The sequence below is a fragment of the Brassica rapa genome, chromosome A01 (assembly GCF_000309985.2).
Source record: "Brassica rapa cultivar Chiifu-401-42 chromosome A01, CAAS_Brap_v3.01, whole genome shotgun sequence".
NCBI lineage: Eukaryota > Viridiplantae > Streptophyta > Magnoliopsida > Brassicales > Brassicaceae > Brassica > Brassica rapa.
Genome location: NC_024795.2, coordinates 2,242,269 through 2,259,705, shown reverse-complemented (window position 1 = coordinate 2,259,705; position 17,437 = coordinate 2,242,269). Strand labels below are relative to the sequence as shown.

The 17,437-nt window shown below is 38.8% G+C and overlaps 5 protein-coding genes and 1 long non-coding RNA gene across 7 annotated transcripts; 3 read left to right on the top strand and 3 right to left on the bottom strand.

Moving 5' to 3' along the window:
* Positions 1-206: 206 nt before the first annotated feature.
* Positions 207-1,359, top strand: LOC103848257. Its single transcript, XR_629041.3, has 3 exons — positions 207-582; positions 840-937; positions 1,022-1,359. It is a non-coding gene; the product is annotated as an uncharacterized LOC103848257 (long non-coding RNA).
* Positions 1,360-1,474: 115 nt separating this feature from the next.
* LOC103848105 (UDP-glucuronate:xylan alpha-glucuronosyltransferase 2) lies at positions 1,475-5,264 on the bottom strand. 2 transcript variants are annotated; one of them, XM_009125161.3, is made up of 4 exons: positions 4,743-5,264; positions 4,024-4,669; positions 2,415-2,946; positions 1,475-2,035 (listed from the first exon to the last, which is right to left on the bottom strand). In XM_009125161.3, the coding sequence occupies exons 2-4, from the start codon at positions 4,649-4,651 to the stop codon at positions 1,612-1,614; spliced, it is 1,584 nt and encodes a 527-aa protein (XP_009123409.1). In that variant the 5' UTR covers positions 4,652-4,669; positions 4,743-5,264; the 3' UTR covers positions 1,475-1,611. The 2 variants fall into 2 exon arrangements, with proteins under 2 accessions (XP_009123409.1, XP_009123351.1); XM_009125103.3 differs by having other exon boundaries at positions 4,748-5,262.
* A 1,238-nt stretch (positions 5,265-6,502) lies between these two features.
* LOC103848014 (protein TIC 22, chloroplastic) lies at positions 6,503-8,663 on the bottom strand. Its single transcript, XM_009125037.3, has 8 exons — positions 8,241-8,663; positions 8,086-8,148; positions 7,717-7,791; positions 7,560-7,610; positions 7,231-7,290; positions 7,061-7,114; positions 6,808-6,843; positions 6,503-6,711 (listed from the first exon to the last, which is right to left on the bottom strand). Exons 1-8 carry the CDS (start codon positions 8,601-8,603, stop codon positions 6,613-6,615), a joined length of 801 nt encoding a protein of 266 aa, XP_009123285.1. The 5' UTR covers positions 8,604-8,663; the 3' UTR covers positions 6,503-6,612.
* Positions 8,664-8,937: 274 nt separating this feature from the next.
* On the top strand, positions 8,938-11,190 carry LOC103847906. Its single transcript, XM_009124950.3, has 7 exons — positions 8,938-9,302; positions 9,381-9,469; positions 9,538-9,676; positions 10,087-10,185; positions 10,270-10,392; positions 10,465-10,724; positions 10,814-11,190. Exons 1-7 carry the CDS (start codon positions 9,143-9,145, stop codon positions 10,922-10,924), a joined length of 981 nt encoding a protein of 326 aa, XP_009123198.1. The 5' UTR covers positions 8,938-9,142; the 3' UTR covers positions 10,925-11,190.
* Positions 11,191-11,518: 328 nt separating this feature from the next.
* Positions 11,519-14,474, top strand: LOC103847656 (protein WEAK CHLOROPLAST MOVEMENT UNDER BLUE LIGHT-like 1). The gene is made up of 2 exons (XM_033292567.1): positions 11,519-12,616; positions 12,679-14,474. The coding sequence occupies exons 1-2, from the start codon at positions 12,095-12,097 to the stop codon at positions 14,407-14,409; spliced, it is 2,253 nt and encodes a 750-aa protein (XP_033148458.1). The 5' UTR covers positions 11,519-12,094; the 3' UTR covers positions 14,410-14,474.
* An 80-nt stretch (positions 14,475-14,554) lies between these two features.
* On the bottom strand, positions 14,555-17,220 carry LOC103847799 (protein CYPRO4). The gene is made up of 2 exons (XM_009124886.2): positions 15,312-17,220; positions 14,555-15,028 (listed from the first exon to the last, which is right to left on the bottom strand). Exons 1-2 carry the CDS (start codon positions 16,950-16,952, stop codon positions 14,747-14,749), a joined length of 1,923 nt encoding a protein of 640 aa, XP_009123134.1. The 5' UTR covers positions 16,953-17,220; the 3' UTR covers positions 14,555-14,746.
* Between the last annotated feature and the right edge of the window lie 217 nt (positions 17,221-17,437).

Sequence of the window (17,437 nt, the reverse complement as noted above, 5' to 3'; positions counted from 1 at the left end):
TCTATAATAGAGTTACTCTATAATAGAGTGAAATATAGAGTAATCTTATTTTTTCACTCTATATTTGGAGTAAAAAAACAAGATTATTCTATATTCCACTCTATTATAGAGTGAACCATTGGAGCAAATTCAACTCTATAATAGAGTTACTCTATTTTAGAGTGAAATATAGAGTAAATTTTAGTGTTGCATTGGAGATGCTCTTACATAAGAGCATGATTATCGGCGTCTTTTAAGCGTCTCTTAGTTGCTGACTAGGATAAAAAATAAATGAAAAATGGGAATTATCTTAAGGGACGTCGCTTAATTAAGCACAAGAAGAGACGCATTTTGTGGACACGCGTCAGGTTGGTATGGTTTTGGGAGGTCTCCTCTCCGACGACGAAATCACAGAAAATTGTGGGTGATCTCCTTGAAGCAAAGCGGCGGTGGCCTCCTCTCCGACGACAAAATCACAAAAAATTCCGATCGTGTTCGAGTTACATACAAGTTTCGTTCTTTTCTTACGAGAATTTGTTTTCATCGTCTTGATCGTGAGACCCGCACATATCTTCTGTTCTCAAGTTCAGAGTCCACATACAGGTAAATCTTCGTCATTGGATTACTTTTTTGAAGTTTTTCACTTAGATATCGTGATCTGGTTTGGGAATTGTGATAGTTCTGATCCCAGTTATGAGAATTATAGTGTTTGATCTTTACTTGTTCTGTTTGGAAACTAAGAAGTTGTGTAATGCTGTCTCAACCTGTTTGTATACGTATAGAAAACTCGAAACTTTAGGATTTTTGATTGAAAGAGCCATCTCGCAAATGGCAAATAACGCTGCTACTTGTGCTGACAGGGCTACAAATGATATGCTGATTGGTCCAGATTAGGCTACTTGAACTCTGTGACATGGAAACTCTGTGAACTCGGCTTCTACAGCACTGTAGTACTTGAGTATGGAGGATGTTTTTTTTTTAAGTTTATATCTCTATACTTAGATTCCTTGTAATAAACATAGTTCTTGTAACGTTTCTTCAGGGCACGAGCATCATGTTCTCGCAGTTGCATGGTCACCAGATGCAAACTGTCTTGTGAGCGGTGATAGAAACGGAAAAGTCTGTTGTTGGGATCCAAGCAAAGGAGAATTACAGGGCAAAGCACTTGCAGTTAACATGTTCAGATGAAGAAATGAACAGAATATGTTCTTCGGACAGGAGCTTTTGACCACACTAGACAAGTAACATGTTCAGATGAAGAAATGGAAAAGGTAATAATAAGCTTCTGATGAAGAAATGGAAAAGGTAATAATAAGTCTTCTTCATTTTTTGAGGTCAAGTCTACATAAAACAATATGATATTAATGAGAGGTGTGTCCATAAAAAAAAAAAATTAATGAGAGGTATAATACGTGGAAATATACCAGAGGCATAAAGTAGGGTACACTTACACTAAATTAATATCGGTTAATTTCTAGGTCGAGTTCACCACATGAGTTGTGAAACAAAAATAATCGTAAGATTCTTATTGACATGGTCTAAAAATATTACACACACAGGAAAAAAAATTGAAAAGAAAAAAGAGAAGAATGGGGTCTCAGCACATCTATACATATATATAGAGAACAAAACTTAGCCTATCAAATAAGAACGTCGTCGTCTTGGATCAGTAACATTGATCCTCCAATGGAAATCAGTGGAACCTCTAAGCCTCGCTCTCCTCCTCTCCCAGTTGATCTCTGTCCTCCTCTGCTCCGTGAGCCTACAAAACTTCTGCAAATCTTCGTCCATAGCGTCGTGCACTTTCCACCATCTACCGTGCGCCGCGTCACTAGCGTACACTAGCTGCTCGTCCACGTCGAAGTTGCAGTCGTAGTCTCTGTAACAAAGCCATGGTTTCAAGCCTAAGTAGTGGACCGCGTAGAGCTGAGGCGGCTCGGCGGCGAAGAGGTGGTCCTTGATGTTTCTTTCGTTGGTTGTGTTCGCCCAGAAGTTCTTTAGAAAGTTTACTCGTCGAGGCAATCGGTGCCACCACACGAATATCTCGTTTAGATACCTGATAAATACATATGTAACATCATCAATTTTTGTTCAAATGCATACATGTGCATAGCATTATTGGTGTTTTTTAGTATAACGTATGATTTATTTATATATCAGGGTTATAGTCAGAGCATCTTCTAATGCGGTCCAGGCTCACATCAATATAGTGTGTTATAGTTGCGTGTAACAACCATTTGTTAGTGTTTACACTTAACCATAACAGTAAATTGATGTGAGATAACCAGACCAGTTTAATTCAATATTTTTATTCTATATATTTTATTTGCTATGTTATAATAATAATTTATGTTGAGTAATATAATAACTTTTTGACTAAAAAAACATAAGTTACTTTTATATTGTTGAAATGCTAACAAGTGCTTAGTGCTTACCCTTGATCACCACCGTTGTATGAAACGATGTCGCTTCGCTGACTCATGATCGTACTAAACGTACAATTAGAAGGCTCAATGACCATTACACCGGAGTTAAATATCCACACATCATTTCCAGTGGCTGACATCTGAGGAAAATGGAAGAGAATGTCAAGGTTACGTAGGACAATGATGTCAGCATCGATGAAGACCACTTTGTCGTAATCCGTCAACTGCCACAGTCGAAACTTGCTGTAGTTATATTCGTTGTATGAATCTTTTTCGGCAAGTGGGTTCCTGATTCTTAGGATTCGACGTAGCTTCCATCCCGCGGCTGCGAGAGCTCGGAGTTTGGCAATGGAGATGGAGTCATCGTGGAGAAGGATGAGATCACGTTTTGTGTTTGTCTGAAGGAGGCTTTGAGCCAACGTTATGGCGCCACAGACGTAAGATTCGGATGAGTGGAGGACGGTTGCGTAGGCTTCACGTTTTGGTCGCCTTGTCTCTGCTTGTATTTTCGTTAGGTCATACACTTTGTCTATACCTGTTTCTGTATATTGTAAATTTGTAATCCAAGGAAATTGTATTAGATGCTTTGATTAAACTGATGTGTTAAAACGTGCTAACTTATTTTAATTGATATAAAGTATCATACTTCTAAGTTCTATATATTTATCGATTTTGAGAAAACAATTAACTACCACACTAATCAAAGCTTTGATCCTAGTAAAATCTTAGTTGACCAAAAAGAAAACAAAATCAAACACATGTAATAATTAAAGATTTGGGTACTGAACAATATATTTTGCATATATAACCATCATCAACCTTATCCGATGATCATTAATTTTAGTTTCTTAAACCTCAAGCAACAGCTAACTAATTCGACCTACCAACGAATAAGAATGCCTAGCTAGTTTGAAAAGGCAATTAATATTGTTACTTAGTTTTCTAAGTTGTGTATTTTACTCAACAAATATTGTTTACAAAGCTAACTAATTGCAAAGTACCACATATTAAGGTATGGTTCCTTTTTAATAGCTTTCAAATGTAACATCAGTTAGGAATCATAGTTTGATTATTCGTCTATATGTGTGAATGTAACTATTGATTCTAATATATCATTCTGAAAATGCAATGTTGCTGGTAAGACAATCAACTTCGGTGGTTAGCAAAAAGACATACCTAAAACACAACCACTAAGGTACTAATAGCTACATAGCTGATTAACACAAGAGGCATTTAAGCAAAGTTTCCAAACATATGACTTATTTTATCATAAATAACAAAGTTGGTACCATTCACATCAATTTCACGTAGTCAAATCCTTTTTAAGTTACAGTGTCTTAGTCACTACATACGAGACTTTTCTATGTCAAGTTCAATTCGAACTTTATTTTCTGTTCAGCTATTTCAATTATTATTTTTAAATCAAATTCAAAACAGAAGTCAAGATAATTTAGCTAGTGATACTCAAAACATAGTTATAGAAATTAAAAACAAATCAAAGGTTTTTTAATTTCATCTTAACATTTATGAATGGGATTTTAGTTTAGTATTGTGTGGTTTGTATAGTTTAGGAATTATTAAACAAACAAAAATAGATTTGTTATGAAATTAATATTACCTTGTGGTGCCCACAAAGGAAGAGCAAGATTGCAAGATCCGATTGGTAAACTAAGCTTCTGCTGTAACCTAACCACCTCAGGCCGATACAACCACCAATCCCCCTCCCTCTTCTCCAAATCATCACACCGGAAAATCTCAATCATCGGTTGACATTTGCTCCAAAACAACACTTTGCTCTTCCATGTCCAATCCGTCTTCACTTTCTTGGCTGCCAAGTTAGCCGCCACTAGGTTCACTTGCAACCTCAGAACCTCTCTTCTCCACCCTTCTTCAGGGTACTTACAAGGCAGCTTCACTACTACCAAATCCAACATCTCCAAGCTTTCGAAATCAGGCATTGGTATCTCAGGACATGTGGGAACCTCGGTATCTTCCTCTTCATCTATCCATTCAGGAAACAAGTCGTGCCAAGAGAAAAACTTGGAGACACGCTCAAAATGTATGTGAATGGTTTCTCCATAACGTTTCCATTGTGTAAGATCAGATTCTTCCATGTTCACCATCCCAATCTTTGTTTTCCCTAACCCTCTTGTTATAATCTCATCCATGAAGCTTGGTGCCTCAAGCTTGGTTTGGTTACTAGAATCTATCTTGTTTATTTGGTTCTCTACAATGAGTTCTTGCATCTTCACTCCTCTCTCCACCTATATCTCCAAAGATTGATCAAATAGAAAATAGAAAATAGTTATTATCACAATAAAAAAACAAAAACCTCACCTTACCTTGGGAGTGCAATCACGAAAGGAGCATCCAACAAAGGAAACTGCGCTGATGAAGTAGACTGATGAAGAAGGGTGAAGGAAAAAGGCAGTGGAGAGAAGAAAAGAGAGAGCAAACAAGATTAGGTTGAATCGTATCAATGTGGATTTGGATGGAGCTATCTTCATTATCATCATCATCGTCCTCCCGTTTCTAAATGAAAAACATTTCTCTTTCATCTTGTATATATACTAATAAAAATGTTCTAGGGAGTTGTGTGTAGGATGATGATTCTCTTATATATATACGGTCCAAGTAAAATAGTTAGGGAAGAGAAAAAATAACATAAACATGGCAATTACTAATTATTAATCTATGTAGAGGTTGAGTAAAATAATAAACACATAAAAATTAAAAACGTCTAGAAGAGTTTCATTGGACGGTGTCAAAGGATTTTCTTTACTCAAAAACAAGCCTGAGAGATTATTAATACTAATATAACAAAGATGTGGCCAAAGCTTTAAGGTGGTTGGGATACAAATAATGAAATGAGTGAGCTAATAATACGTGTGCCTTAAGTTACGTATTAGTTTTGTTCTCAAGTCCAAACGTGGGACCAAAATGACAGTGTAAAGGATACTATAATGGGAACCAACCATCTTCTACATCTCAACCAATGAGTTTATCAGTCAAGTCACGAATTTTAGGTAAAAATGATATATAGTTAGTAAGGATTCAACACTCGTCCAAATGATCAGTTTGTCTATCAATTCATAAATTCTTGTAATTACTGAGGAAAATGTTGAATAAGTTTTGTTACAATACTAAGTTTGGACTACGAGTGATGTATCTGATAGAGACAATCTAACCATCTATTTTCTATCTTATAAAATGTCTCCAAAACTTGATGATCTTAACAAAAGATGAAATATATATGTGTACAAAAAAGGTTACAATGATTTATTCACTAAACTCCACCAACTACAACTTCTGAAAAATACAAAAGATCATAATAATTAAAAGAGACGGAATATGATTAATGTGAAAAATACACTAAACAAACGTAAGCATTCTTCTACTTTTGTTGTTTCTTTCTTCTCCCACACACATTGGTAGGCCTACCTTACTCTTTTTTTGTGTGATTATTTTAATTAAAAATAATAATATATAGCAAATTATTTTAGTATTCCACCAGCACCATGGAAAGAACAGAAATTAAATATTATTTATACAACTTTATTACTTGAAATGTAAAATGTACGACGTGATCAACCAGAATCGTTATGGTAAAGTCCTAGAAGGCTAAAAGCGTAGAATTAAATAATATTTGAATTAAAAAGTAGGCATAGATGTATATATTAAGTGTGTGATTTGCCTGTGATTAGTGTAAGGGGCAAAATCAACGAGAGAAAGAGAGAGAGACAGAGCAAATAGATCAACATTTTTAAGTTCTCCTGTCAACATTTGTTATAGGACTGACGAATGCTTCTCATCTCATCCCTTCTCTCCTTTTCTTGTTTTTACTTTCATTTAAAGTAATAATTAGTTTGTCTCAATCAAAGATTATCATCACTAATCAAAGATTATCATAATTTTTAAGCTGAGATGTCCAAGAGATTTTACGATGAAAAAATGGGAAAACGAGGAAGGTAAGATACTGTAGTGTTTAGGTGACCACAACCTCTTTGGATAAAATTTTGCCGGTTTAAGCTAAAGAAAGATGGATAGCATCTTGAACCACCATACCCGTAAATGGTATGAATAACCAAGAGTGTGAATGGTTGTTTTAAGTGGTAAGAGAGTTCTATAATCAAATTATTTTATTGCAAAATCTCAAGAGAAACTGTTTTGTCAAATGAAAAATACACACACTCTCTGTTTCTCATCATCATTTTATCTCTTTGACCACCTCCTGCATGTGTTGTGCATAACTTCTTCCTGGTGGAATGAATATCATATCTTCCCAACCTGAATTCTTCTCGCTCCTCTACATTATTTTGTTCAATGCACATTTTATTAGATTACTACTGGGTTTTCTCCATTCATATGACTTCAATTTCTGTAAACAAAGAAAAATAGTTACCTCCATTTTCCTCAACACATCTTCCAAGCTCCCAACCTGTGAAAGCACAAGGTTATTAGTTTCATGGTAAAGATAAGAAGCTTTCAACATGCCAATACTGTGGAACTTCTTTATAGTATTGATCTTTGTTATATCTTAGTACAAGGTATGATGTCTAGTGTTAAATTTCTCCCAAATACAAGACAAATAGGAATCAAGGTGTCGAATGTAATTACTAGCCTATATCAAATACAAGACGAATAGGAATCGTTACCATAATTTGTTGATCTGCTCTTGTATACTTTGAAAGTTCCCTCTCTATATCTTCCTGAAAGAGGTCGCAGCAGATATAGTTTGTCAATAACAGTAAAGTAAAGGTTATCTGGATCGCCCTATTGGCTTTTTAGGTAATTTTATTAGAAGTGCGAGAAGAACTTGACTAACCTTACTGAAATATATAGGGCAGTAACGTTTATTTTTCTTCCTCACAACAAGAAGCTCAGACTGCAGATGAAAATGAAGCAAAGAGATAGCAAAAACACCAAAAACACAAGGGAGCTTCATCAGTGTAGATAAGCGCAGAAAACATTTCGCCAATTAAGATAGTATAACTTATTAAGTGAAGGATCCATGAATACAAAAGCAGGCATTACAGTGCATCTCTTCAATCGTTTTTTAATACCAGACTAATTGCAGAAGCATTCAAACTATTAGCGACGACCAGGCAAATGGTAGATATCTCAGAGCAAGAGAATATGTAAAGAAGCTTTTACCTGGAATACAGGAACTCCATCAAACCCATTCTTACTACTTGAGGACTTGAGCTGGGACACAAGGATTTATAGCGTTTTAGGATAAGACTGAAATGAACCAAAAAAAAAAAACTAACTAGTAGACAACAAGTGCAGGAGAAGTGTATGATGAAGCAACCTCCAATGCATTCTTTATTTGGATTGGATCTGGCAAGAAGCGAAATGAAATCCCCTCAACTTTTAACAAGTACACCTGTAAACAACAACATCATCCTCTTTAAATAAAATGATAAATTTTCACAAATGTAGCAGTAAGTTCCGAGCCAAACTAGAACAACGCTGATCATGCACCCAAGTCTTCCCATTCATTTCAAACAGCAATAGGAGTTCCTAACACACTATTACCATATCATTAAGACATGAACAAGTTAACAGAGATTACTGTCCGAGGAAATTTGTTTGCTTTCGTATGTTCCAACGTCAGTTTGAGTAAAAAAAAAAAGAAGGTTTCTACAATGATATAGTGATCAAAGGGAACATGAACTACCTGGTCTAGATTAATGGGAACAACCTTAGCATTCGTCTTCAATTCTCTCCTCCGTAGACGCGCCTGCAGGGATGATAATTGAGAGTCAAGAGCTCATAAAGTCAGAAACTTTCAATCTCGGAGAGATAGAAAAAGACACGAGCAAAAACAAAAACCTGAGCAAGAAAAGCTTCAGCATCCTCTTGACGGAAACAGAGCAACCCGATAGACTTGTCTCCGGTAGGATCCGAGATAAGTACAAACTCGTTATTGGTATTGCTAACCGTAAACACCGAGGTCCCAGCTAGAGCTTTAGCGACGTGGGACGGATTCAAAGTAGTCGTAGAGGCTCCAGAGGAAGGCTTGGGGGATTGCGAGACTGAGGCGAACGGAGACGGAGAGAAACGTCGGTTGGTTAAGGATTCGGCGAGACGTTTGGTGTCTTCGAAACGGGAGGAGAGGTCGGAGGCGAAGCGAGTACAGTGGTGGTGAAGGAAGGAGAGGAAAGGATTGGGTTTTACTGATGATGACGACTCCATTTTTTTGGATTTGCAGAAGAACGAAAGAACGAAGAGGAAGCTGTAGTGAAAGGAGAAAGAAAAGAGTTAAAAAGGCTCAGAGTTTCGGCCCATCTATCATTTTATGGGCTTTATTTGGGCTTTATTTATTCGGCCTTTCGTCGGAGAAAGAAAGAGTTAAAAGGCTCAGAGTTTTCGGCCCATCTATCATCTTCCGGGCTTTATTTATTCGGCCTTTCGTCGTCAATAACAGTTAATGAAAGAAGTAGATTAGGGGTAAAAGTGTCTTTTGTGTAAAATCTCGGTTCATTAACGAACCAGCGAAGTGTCTTTTAATTAATTAAACACGTTCGTACTATTAATTACACAACCAACATTAACACTGTGTGTTCGGTAATAATTTGAAGCTGCGATTTCCTTTTCTTCGAGAAATCGAATCATCTTCTTTACTTTCCTCAGATTAAAGCAATAAAGTGTTAATCGAATCGACTTTCTGGAGATCGATCTTCAACATAGAGTTGATAAAGAGAGGAATATGGAGGGATGACGGCGGCGGAGAGATGGCGAGGGGAGGAGGAGAATGGACAGTCACCGGAGGCGGAGTTGTCTCGTACAAAAGAATAACACTACTCGTTTGCTCTTTCAACATTCTCATCGCTCTCTTTGTTCTTCGCTTTCTCTATGCTTCTTCTCTCCACTTCTATCCCAATCACCACAATGGTTCGCCCTCTTTTTGATTTTGCTTCGTATTGATTGTTTGTATCTAAAGCTTCTGCCTTTTTCAATTTTCTTATCCAGCTGTTAGTTACACGTCAGATGAGATTAGGAAAATGGAGGAATCTACTCGGATTCGAAGATCCAAACATCCTTCTGAGCTTGTTAGATTGGTTAGTTGATTTTTTTTTTTTTTGATTGATGCGTTGGTTCTCATCAAATGTTTTTGTCATCATAATAGGTGAAGAAGCTGAGACATGATGTCGCCACTTCAGAATCAAGTGTTGAACTCTCTCCTAATGTAAAAGGCAAACTAGTTGATGAGATCTTGGAGCGTTTGAAAAGATTAGAGGAGAAGTCTAATGTTACACTGGTCAGAGGTTTGTGTTTTTTTGTCAAATCCTACATAATAAAAAAAATTGGATCTTTGTTTCGCTTACTAAGCTATATATCCTCTGAAAGTTATGACATTTATTTTAAAACTGCCACAAACTTGTACCTTTGTGAACTTTTTTGATCAATTACCACCTGCTAATGGTTTGTCTTCTTGCTCGTTGAAATGTGATTGATGTCTTTTTTGAACTTATTTGTCTTATTGCTTAACCTTGTGCAAGATGTGGTCGATGTCAAGGTCAATTTAGTAAAGATAATATCATTCAGGAATATAGAAGCTCAAGTAACTAACAACATCATTCATGTAGAAGTGGAATATAGCTAATGTAACTAATAATGTTACTCTCCATTCAATGTATGATCTGTAATACTTTCTTATGTTCTTTTGGCGATATAGAAGCTGTAGAAACGTGGCGCAGTGAGAAGCTGAAGGAAGCTAAAGAGCTGATTCAGGAACAAAATGGGGTTAATTCCACCTTGATAGTGGAGGAAGCAGGTATTACTCATTTAAGACTGGATCATTGGTTAATATAACTAGAGTTGAACTCTCACTTACTGAGTTACTGTAACTATCATATAGGGATGCTTGTAAGAGCGTTGGAGTTGGAGTGGGATGCGTTGTCTGAAGAGATTGGGTTTTGGTTACCTGCTGAGGTTCACAATGAAGAGCACGATGATAAACCTGAAGGAGAGGAAGAGCCTGGTACTATTACTCATTCTCTGATTTTGCATAAATGTAATTTGGTTATAACTCATGAATTTTTGGAATTTACAGAGGAAATATTAGCAGGGAGACCAGTGCCAGCTGTATGTAATGTAGAGCTTCACACAGATTACGGTGGTGCTGCAGTGAGATGGGGACTTACACATCACAAAGAGAGTGCAGCTGATTGTTGCCAAGCTTGCTTAGACCAGGCAAAGCGTGCGAAACCTGGAGAAATGAGATGCAACATTTGGGTTTATTGCCCATCTGAGTTTGGTTGCTTTTCTCCAGATATTTATGAGCATAAACATCAGGAATGTTGGCTTAAATACGTAAGAATAGTTACTTCGTTTCACTATAGTTTCCTTGAGATTATTACTCAGTCTAAGTCGGATTATTAACCTTGGACTTAAAATTGCAGGCAGAGAAGCCAAAACGGACCTTTAAAGACAGATACTCAGAGGCTTACAGAAATAACCACCCAAAAGCGCCTACTATTGTTCCATGGGTTTCAGGTGTTGTAACGGCTTGAGCTAAAACCCCTTGTGGACAGGACAGTAGGAGAGAAATAGTGTTTGGTTATTTCATGTTGTGTTGCCATTCTTCAGTCTTGAAAGTTGAAGTACCGGACCAAGATGCTAACATCTTTGGCCAGTTGTATACGAGAATATAATGTTTTTTTTTTGTTTCTTGATTTTATTTGTTTGTCTTTGCAACACATACCATAACACATGGTCGAAAGTCGAAATATGGCATCACGAATCATGTTTTTTTTTTTGTCTAATGTTGTTCAACTCTCTTAGTGGCCACCTCATAGTGTGATGTAAACTGTACTGCACTGGTTTTGTTTTGGAAAAAGAAATGTAGCATTCATTTATTTTTCAGTTTTCTAAAGATTCTAGATTGTTCACCAAAATCCCTTTTTCTAGTCTAACTAAATAAATATTTGCTGTATCCTTGCTTTTGCTTATATATTTTTGAACGCATGTTGTAATACCCCCTGTATGGTGATGTGAATGTGCAGGAGAAATAGTGGAGATAGATTGATATAAAGCAGGTATCAGAAGAGAAAGAGTTGAACAAACCAGGGTCACTGCCTCGCAAGGAAAGAGAAACTGGTGGAAAGTGGGAAAGATGAAGAACAAGATGATGATGATGATGATGATGATGGGTTTAGTGAGCTTGAAACCATTGCCACCACCGGTAAAAAAGTTTAGGAATGAAAAAGCTATCTATGGACATGACATCTTTTTTTGTTGTGTCGACCAAATTTTTGTCTCCTGGTTCTGACAATGAGTTGTGACCACAGTCAGGTTGTATGCGACAGAGAGATACAACAGAGCATATGGTTAAGGTTAGTTAGGGACAAATGTCTATATCCGGTAGTATGTTATTAAAAACATCACATTACAATTCTGAAATGAATACATAATGAAAAATAGGAATCATAAGAAGAAGAAGAAAGCGAAAATTATTGAGGGAAAGAGAGGTTCATCAACCATTTTGTTTCCAGGATTATCTCTTTTCTAATTATAGACTTTTGATTTGTCTACCTCTTGTTACTTGTCTAATAAAAAAACTTATTAACCGGAAACTTCATTGATTTCTCTCCTCTCCTCTACTTTCTTCATTCTTTTTCTCTTGTAAGTTTCTTTTTGTTGATTTCTTTCTTTTAACGTTTGCCTTTGTTAAGCTTCCTCCAATGGAAGATTTGAAATTACCAGAAGCAGTATCTCCTCCTCCTCCTCCTCCTCCAGAAGAACCTAATGATAGCGGCGACGTTGGAATCACAGAGCCTGAGTTGCAGCAGCCTCAAGCAGATGAAGCAAATGAACAACAATCTGAATCAAATGAAGATTCAACTGAAAATGAGAAAATTTATATGGATGACACTTTTTTGCCCTCCGGTTTATCAAGCAGCCAAGCAGAAGAAGCACAAGATTATGTTTCTGAGATTGTTCTGCCTAGAGTGAAGATTAAGAATGGAGCAGTGGGTGCACCAAGAGTGCCTTCAAGATCTCTTTCTTCCCTAAGAAGCCTTGGATCTCCAAGAGCACTCTTGTCTCCAAGATTTGGAGCATCATCATCACCTTTGAGCAACGGAACACCCAATTCTTACAGACACTCCATTGACACAGCATCTCCTTTTGAATCTGTTAAAGAAGCTGTCTCAAAATTTGGAGGAATCACAGACTGGAAAGCACATAGAATGGAAGTACTAGAGGTAATGCTCCTTGTGTGTATCTTTGCATTGTGACTTGTGCTCACTTTCTTTTTTCATTGCAGAGACGCAAGTTTGTGGAACAAGAACTTGAAAAGTTGGAAGAGCAGATCCCTGAGTACAAGAAAAAATCAGAAACCGTTGAGATGTCAAAGTTTCTAGCCGTTGAGGAGTTAGAGAACACAAAGAGGCTCATTGAAGAGCTGAAGCTTAATCTTGACAAGGCGGAGACAGAAGAGAAACAAGCAAAGCAAGACTCAGACCTTGCAAAGATGAGAGTTGAGGAGATGGAACAAGGAATAGCTGGCGAAGCCAGCGTTGCAACCAAAGCACAGCTCGAAGTGGCTCAAGCCAGACACACATCTGCAATCTCGGAACTAGAATCCGTCAAGGAAGAGTTGCAAGCTCTTGAAAATGAGTATGATGCTTTGGTGAAAGAGAAAGAGGAGGCTGTGAAGGAAGCGGAGGAAGCAGTTAAGGCTTCTAAAGAAGTTGAGAGGAAAGTTGACGAACTGACTATAGAGCTGATAGCTTCAAAGGAGTCGTTGGAGTGTGCACACTCTTCTCATTTGGAAGCTGAAGAGCATAAGATCGGAGCGGTCGTCTCGCGTGATCAGGAGACTCACAGGTGGGAGAAGGAGCTGAAGCAAGCGGAGGAAGAGCTTCAGAAACTCAAGCACCATATAGTTTCAACGAAAGAGCTGAAAGCGAAGCTTGACTTTGCTTCAGCGCTGCTTCTTGATTTGAAGAAAGAACTTGAAGATTATAACGAATCATCCAAGGAGAAGTCTCACGCAGATGTGCAAACAGCTGTTGCTTCTGCAAAGAAGGAGCTAGAAGAAGTCAATGCGAACATAGAGAAAGCGAGTTCCGAAGTGAAATGCTTGAAGGTTGCATCATCTTCCTTGAGAATGGAGCTTGAGAAAGAGAGATCAGCTCTTGACTCGATTAAGAAACGAGAAGGGATGGCGTCTATAGCGGTTGAGTCTCTAGATGCTGAGATAGACATAACCAGGGTCGAGATAGCTCTAGTTGAGTCTAAGGCAAAAGAAGCGAGAGAGGAGACGGTGGAGCTGCCAAAGCAGCTACACCAAGCAGCTCAAGAGGCTGATGAAGCGAAGTCATTAGCTGAACTCGCTCGCGAAGAGCTGAAAAAGTCTCGAGAAGAAGCGGAGAAGGCAAAGGCTGGAGCAAGGACAGTGGAGAGCAGATTAGTCGCAGCTCAGAAAGAAATCGAAGCTTCTAAAGCTTCGGAGAGATTGGCGTTAGCCACCATCAAGGCCTTGCAAGAGAGCGAGTCTGCTTTGAAGGAAAACAACGTTGATTCTCCGAGGAGTGTGACGCTGACGCTGGATGAGTACTATGAGCTTAGCAAGCGTGCTCACGAGGCTGAAGAAGCAGCCAACGCAAAGGTTGCAGCGGCGGTTTGTGAGATTGAGGAAGCTAAAGAAACAGAGAAGAGGAACTTGGAGAAGTTGGAGGAAGTGAACAAAGAGATGGATTCGAGAAAGAAAGCGTTAGCAGAAGCGATTGAAAAGGCTGAGAAGGCTAAAGAAGGGAAGTTAAGTGTAGAACAAGAACTGAGAAAATGGAGGGAAGAACATGACGTAAAGAGAAAGAATGATGACGATGAAGTGAACACAGAGAAAAGTCATGGAGAAGAGTCTAAGGAGAAAGAAACAGAGTCTACTGGAACTGAAACAAACACAACCCCACAAGCAGTTCCTGGAAAGAAAAAGAAGAAACTCTTCCCAAGATTTTTAATGTTCATGATGAAGAAGAAGTCAAATAAGTGAGTTTGATATGAACAAGTTGATTATGTAAATTTTTTTATTAATGTAAAAGAAGAGTTAAGCACTAATTACCAGATTTTTTTACCAAGAACATAGACATGTTATGTTGAAGGAACTGGATAAGCTTTCTTCGTGCTAACCTTCTAGCTTCTTTCAAATGAAAACAGATAATATAACCAACCTAAGAGTCAATGTCACACCAAAGTAGATTAGCAACATCTGGGATGTTTTGTGTTTTAAATCTAACAGCGTACTAAGAACGAGAAAACAAGAGTTTAACATGGTTACAAACATACTCGGATTCGAATTATATAGACTTAAGGTCCATCACTTGCTTGTTTCATCGTTTGCTGGATAAGCTGAAAGAGCTGACTTTCATGGGAGTTGCAATGACCAGAGGCGCTTCAGGTGAACCAGAGATTGCAAAGTTGTCATTCATGAAGCGGCTGTCGACAATGGATTCGTTTCGCAGGACTATCTTGTAGCAGTAGCATTTCTTCAGGCCTTCTTGGTCATGGTAGCATTCATGAGATCCGTTCTTCACTTGCTGAAAGTTCCATATCACACTGAATTTGCCAACAGTTGCCACCACGTGACGCTCTTGTTTCCCATCCTCAGTGACCTATACATATCAAAATTTACCACAAACGATACACTTAAGATCGATTACCAAAAAGAAACACCAGGCAATAGAGGAACACTATAACTTGTAAAGTAGAAACTGTGGGACAAACTGAACAAGACAAGACAACTTTTATTGCACAGGCAAAGGTTCATGTTAAGGATTTTAAAAGACTATATGCACTCTACTATGAACAAAACATACAGAGAATGATGCGGTTTGTCTGGAGCAAGAATATCACTTTGGGAGCACGAATATAGACAGCAGCTAGAGTTTTGCTTACCCAAGAAAACTGAGCATTGCGGAACTTATTGTTCGCTCCAGCTAAATGTGCGTCGAGAGGTCTTAGCTTTAGCAACCTCGGCGCAGCTATCTTATTCCCCATGCGACCCTCAAAGCCAGTCTTTGTTTTACCAGCCTTGTCAGTGAAAAGGGTACAGATAACAATCAGATACGTATCAGTCGTACCAACAATCCATTTCCCATCGAAAGTAGCATCCACATGAGTCACAGGCGCACCAAGTCCAGGGAAAGCAGTCTTCGCCTGCCTCATAGTATTACTCGAGTAAAGCCTAATCTTCCCATCAAGAGAGCCAACCACAATAGATCCATCACCGGTCGTTGCAAAGCACTGGAAGTTAGTCCCTCTAGAAAACTGATGCCCCTGCGCCCAATTCAAAACCGGGGCACTGGCAGCAGCAAGATCCTGAACCATCCCGTACCTGTCACGCATATCCCACCTGCAAAGCCTATTGTTATCCAAACCGAGAAAGGTCGACGCAGACGGGTCCAATTGAGCACCTTTACCATCGTTAGTGATATCACTCATAGAGATATCAACTCCATCTTTCTCAAACTTCCACTCAGATATAACCTTCCCTGTCTCAATATCAAGCTGGTGGATCCCTCGGTTCTGACTCATGGGACTCATGAGCAGCATGTTAGTTTCAGCTCTCATTAAAAGAGCCTTCCTAGGCGCAGAGTGAGCTTTACCAAACCCACCACCCTCGAAGTTAACACAGACACCTTTCCCTTGAATCCCTTGCCTCATGTTCTTGAACACCTGAATACCAGAATCCCCCACGAGGAAGCTATTATCCAACGCACCGAGAGCTAAGCTATGTATCCCTTCACTCGTAGCTTCCTCAAAAGCTTCAGTCAAATCCTGACTATCTCTCAACGGAGTCGCGGACTGTGGACTCTTAAGCAAAATGTCATCAGCGTCTTCCCACATTGAATCATCAGCAGCTTCCGGATTCGCCCACCCGATAAAATCTTTCCCGAAGATCTTGGCCTTGCTAGCGTCGTTCAACTCAACGCCGTGATTGTTCTCAAACAAGCAGTTGTTATAGCTGTTTACGTAATCGGCGAAGTCCTCGGTGCCGGCGAATTTCAACGCCCAGACACCTTTAGCGACGAAATCAACTCGGCGCTGGTCTTTATAAGCTTTCAATTGCATCTCCTCCGATACCTTCTCTCGGATCTTGCTTCCTACCTTCAACACCCACCATTCATTCTCCGAATCTTGATTCTCGTCGTCGTCTTCTTCATCCTCGTTTACTTGAGAGGTTTTCACGAAGGAGTAAGCGGCGAACTTCTCAGCAGTGATCCATTTCGCTTTGGGAGTGTTGCCGTTGATGTAACGGAAGAGGCGAGCTGAGTTCTCCGTAGACGGAGGAGGTGTGTACTTCAGCTTCAGGGATTTGAGCTTTGCGTCGACGTCGTCGAGTGACGACGAAGGAGGTTTAGGACGGCGACGACCACCGGAGGAGGGAGATGGAGCTAACGTATCGTCTCTAGAGTCCTCGAACTTGTCTTCGTCGTTTGATTCTTCTTGGCCGTCTCTTCGTTCTTCGTACTCTTCGTATTCTTCCTCGTCTGATGTGCAGATCTCGAGATCTTCTTGACTGTGAGCTGCTCCCATCTCGAAGAAACTCTAAATGAGAGAGAATCTGGAAATAACGGCAAATGAGATTCAAATTGAAGGTGGGAAAGTGTAGTGGTAGAAGAAGAAGGAGGAGGAGACGAGCGTAAAATTCGAAATTTGAAAAATTAGGGTTAGACGTTGTGTTCCCCTTTAACCACTTAGATTGGAGATAACCGGCTACACCCAGTAAACAGACCGGTAGAGCCCGTTAATTGGGCTTATTTGATTTTTTTTTAAAGAAAAAAAGATATCAGGAAGTTAACTAGGCCTGGACTTAAGATATTCGGTTCGGGTTCGGTTAAGATCCAATCGGATCCGGATCTTTTGAATAAATGAATTCTTTATCCAATAGATATTTGGTAAATTTCGGTTCGAATTTCGGATCGGATACCACCAGTTTCGCATCGGTTTTGGATACCCGTTTATCATGTAAATCATATATATATTTACCAAATAAAATAATTACTGATTATATACTCGAC

Coding starts and splice junctions, on each gene's coding strand:
- LOC103848105 (XM_009125103.3), bottom strand. CDS start 4,963: ATGAAAGAGAAATGTTTTTCATTTAGAAACGGGAGGACGATGATGATG. Junction 2,947..4,023: donor TCCTTTGTGGGCACCACAAG/GTAATATTAATT, acceptor TACAATATACAG/AAACAGGTATAGACAAAGTG. Junction 2,036..2,414: donor TACAACGGTGGTGATCAAGG/GTAAGCACTAAG, acceptor TGTATTTATCAG/GTATCTAAACGAGATATTCG.
- LOC103848014 (XM_009125037.3), bottom strand. CDS start 8,603: ATGGAGTCGTCATCATCAGTAAAACCCAATCCTTTCCTCTCCTTCCTT. Junction 7,291..7,559: donor ATGGAGTTCCTGTATTCCAG/GTAAAAGCTTCT, acceptor TTTCATCTGCAG/TCTGAGCTTCTTGTTGTGAG. Junction 6,712..6,807: donor ATGTGTTGAGGAAAATGGAG/GTAACTATTTTT, acceptor AAAATAATGTAG/AGGAGCGAGAAGAATTCAGG.
- LOC103847906 (XM_009124950.3), top strand. CDS start 9,143: ATGGCGAGGGGAGGAGGAGAATGGACAGTCACCGGAGGCGGAGTTGTC. Junction 9,470..9,537: donor CTTCTGAGCTTGTTAGATTG/GTTAGTTGATTT, acceptor TCATCATAATAG/GTGAAGAAGCTGAGACATGA. Junction 10,186..10,269: donor CTTGATAGTGGAGGAAGCAG/GTATTACTCATT, acceptor ACTATCATATAG/GGATGCTTGTAAGAGCGTTG.
- LOC103847656 (XM_033292567.1), top strand. CDS start 12,095: ATGGAAGATTTGAAATTACCAGAAGCAGTATCTCCTCCTCCTCCTCCT. Junction 12,617..12,678: donor ATAGAATGGAAGTACTAGAG/GTAATGCTCCTT, acceptor TTTTCATTGCAG/AGACGCAAGTTTGTGGAACA.
- LOC103847799 (XM_009124886.2), bottom strand. CDS start 16,952: ATGGGAGCAGCTCACAGTCAAGAAGATCTCGAGATCTGCACATCAGAC. Junction 15,029..15,311: donor GCAATGCTCAGTTTTCTTGG/GTAAGCAAAACT, acceptor TGATATGTATAG/GTCACTGAGGATGGGAAACA.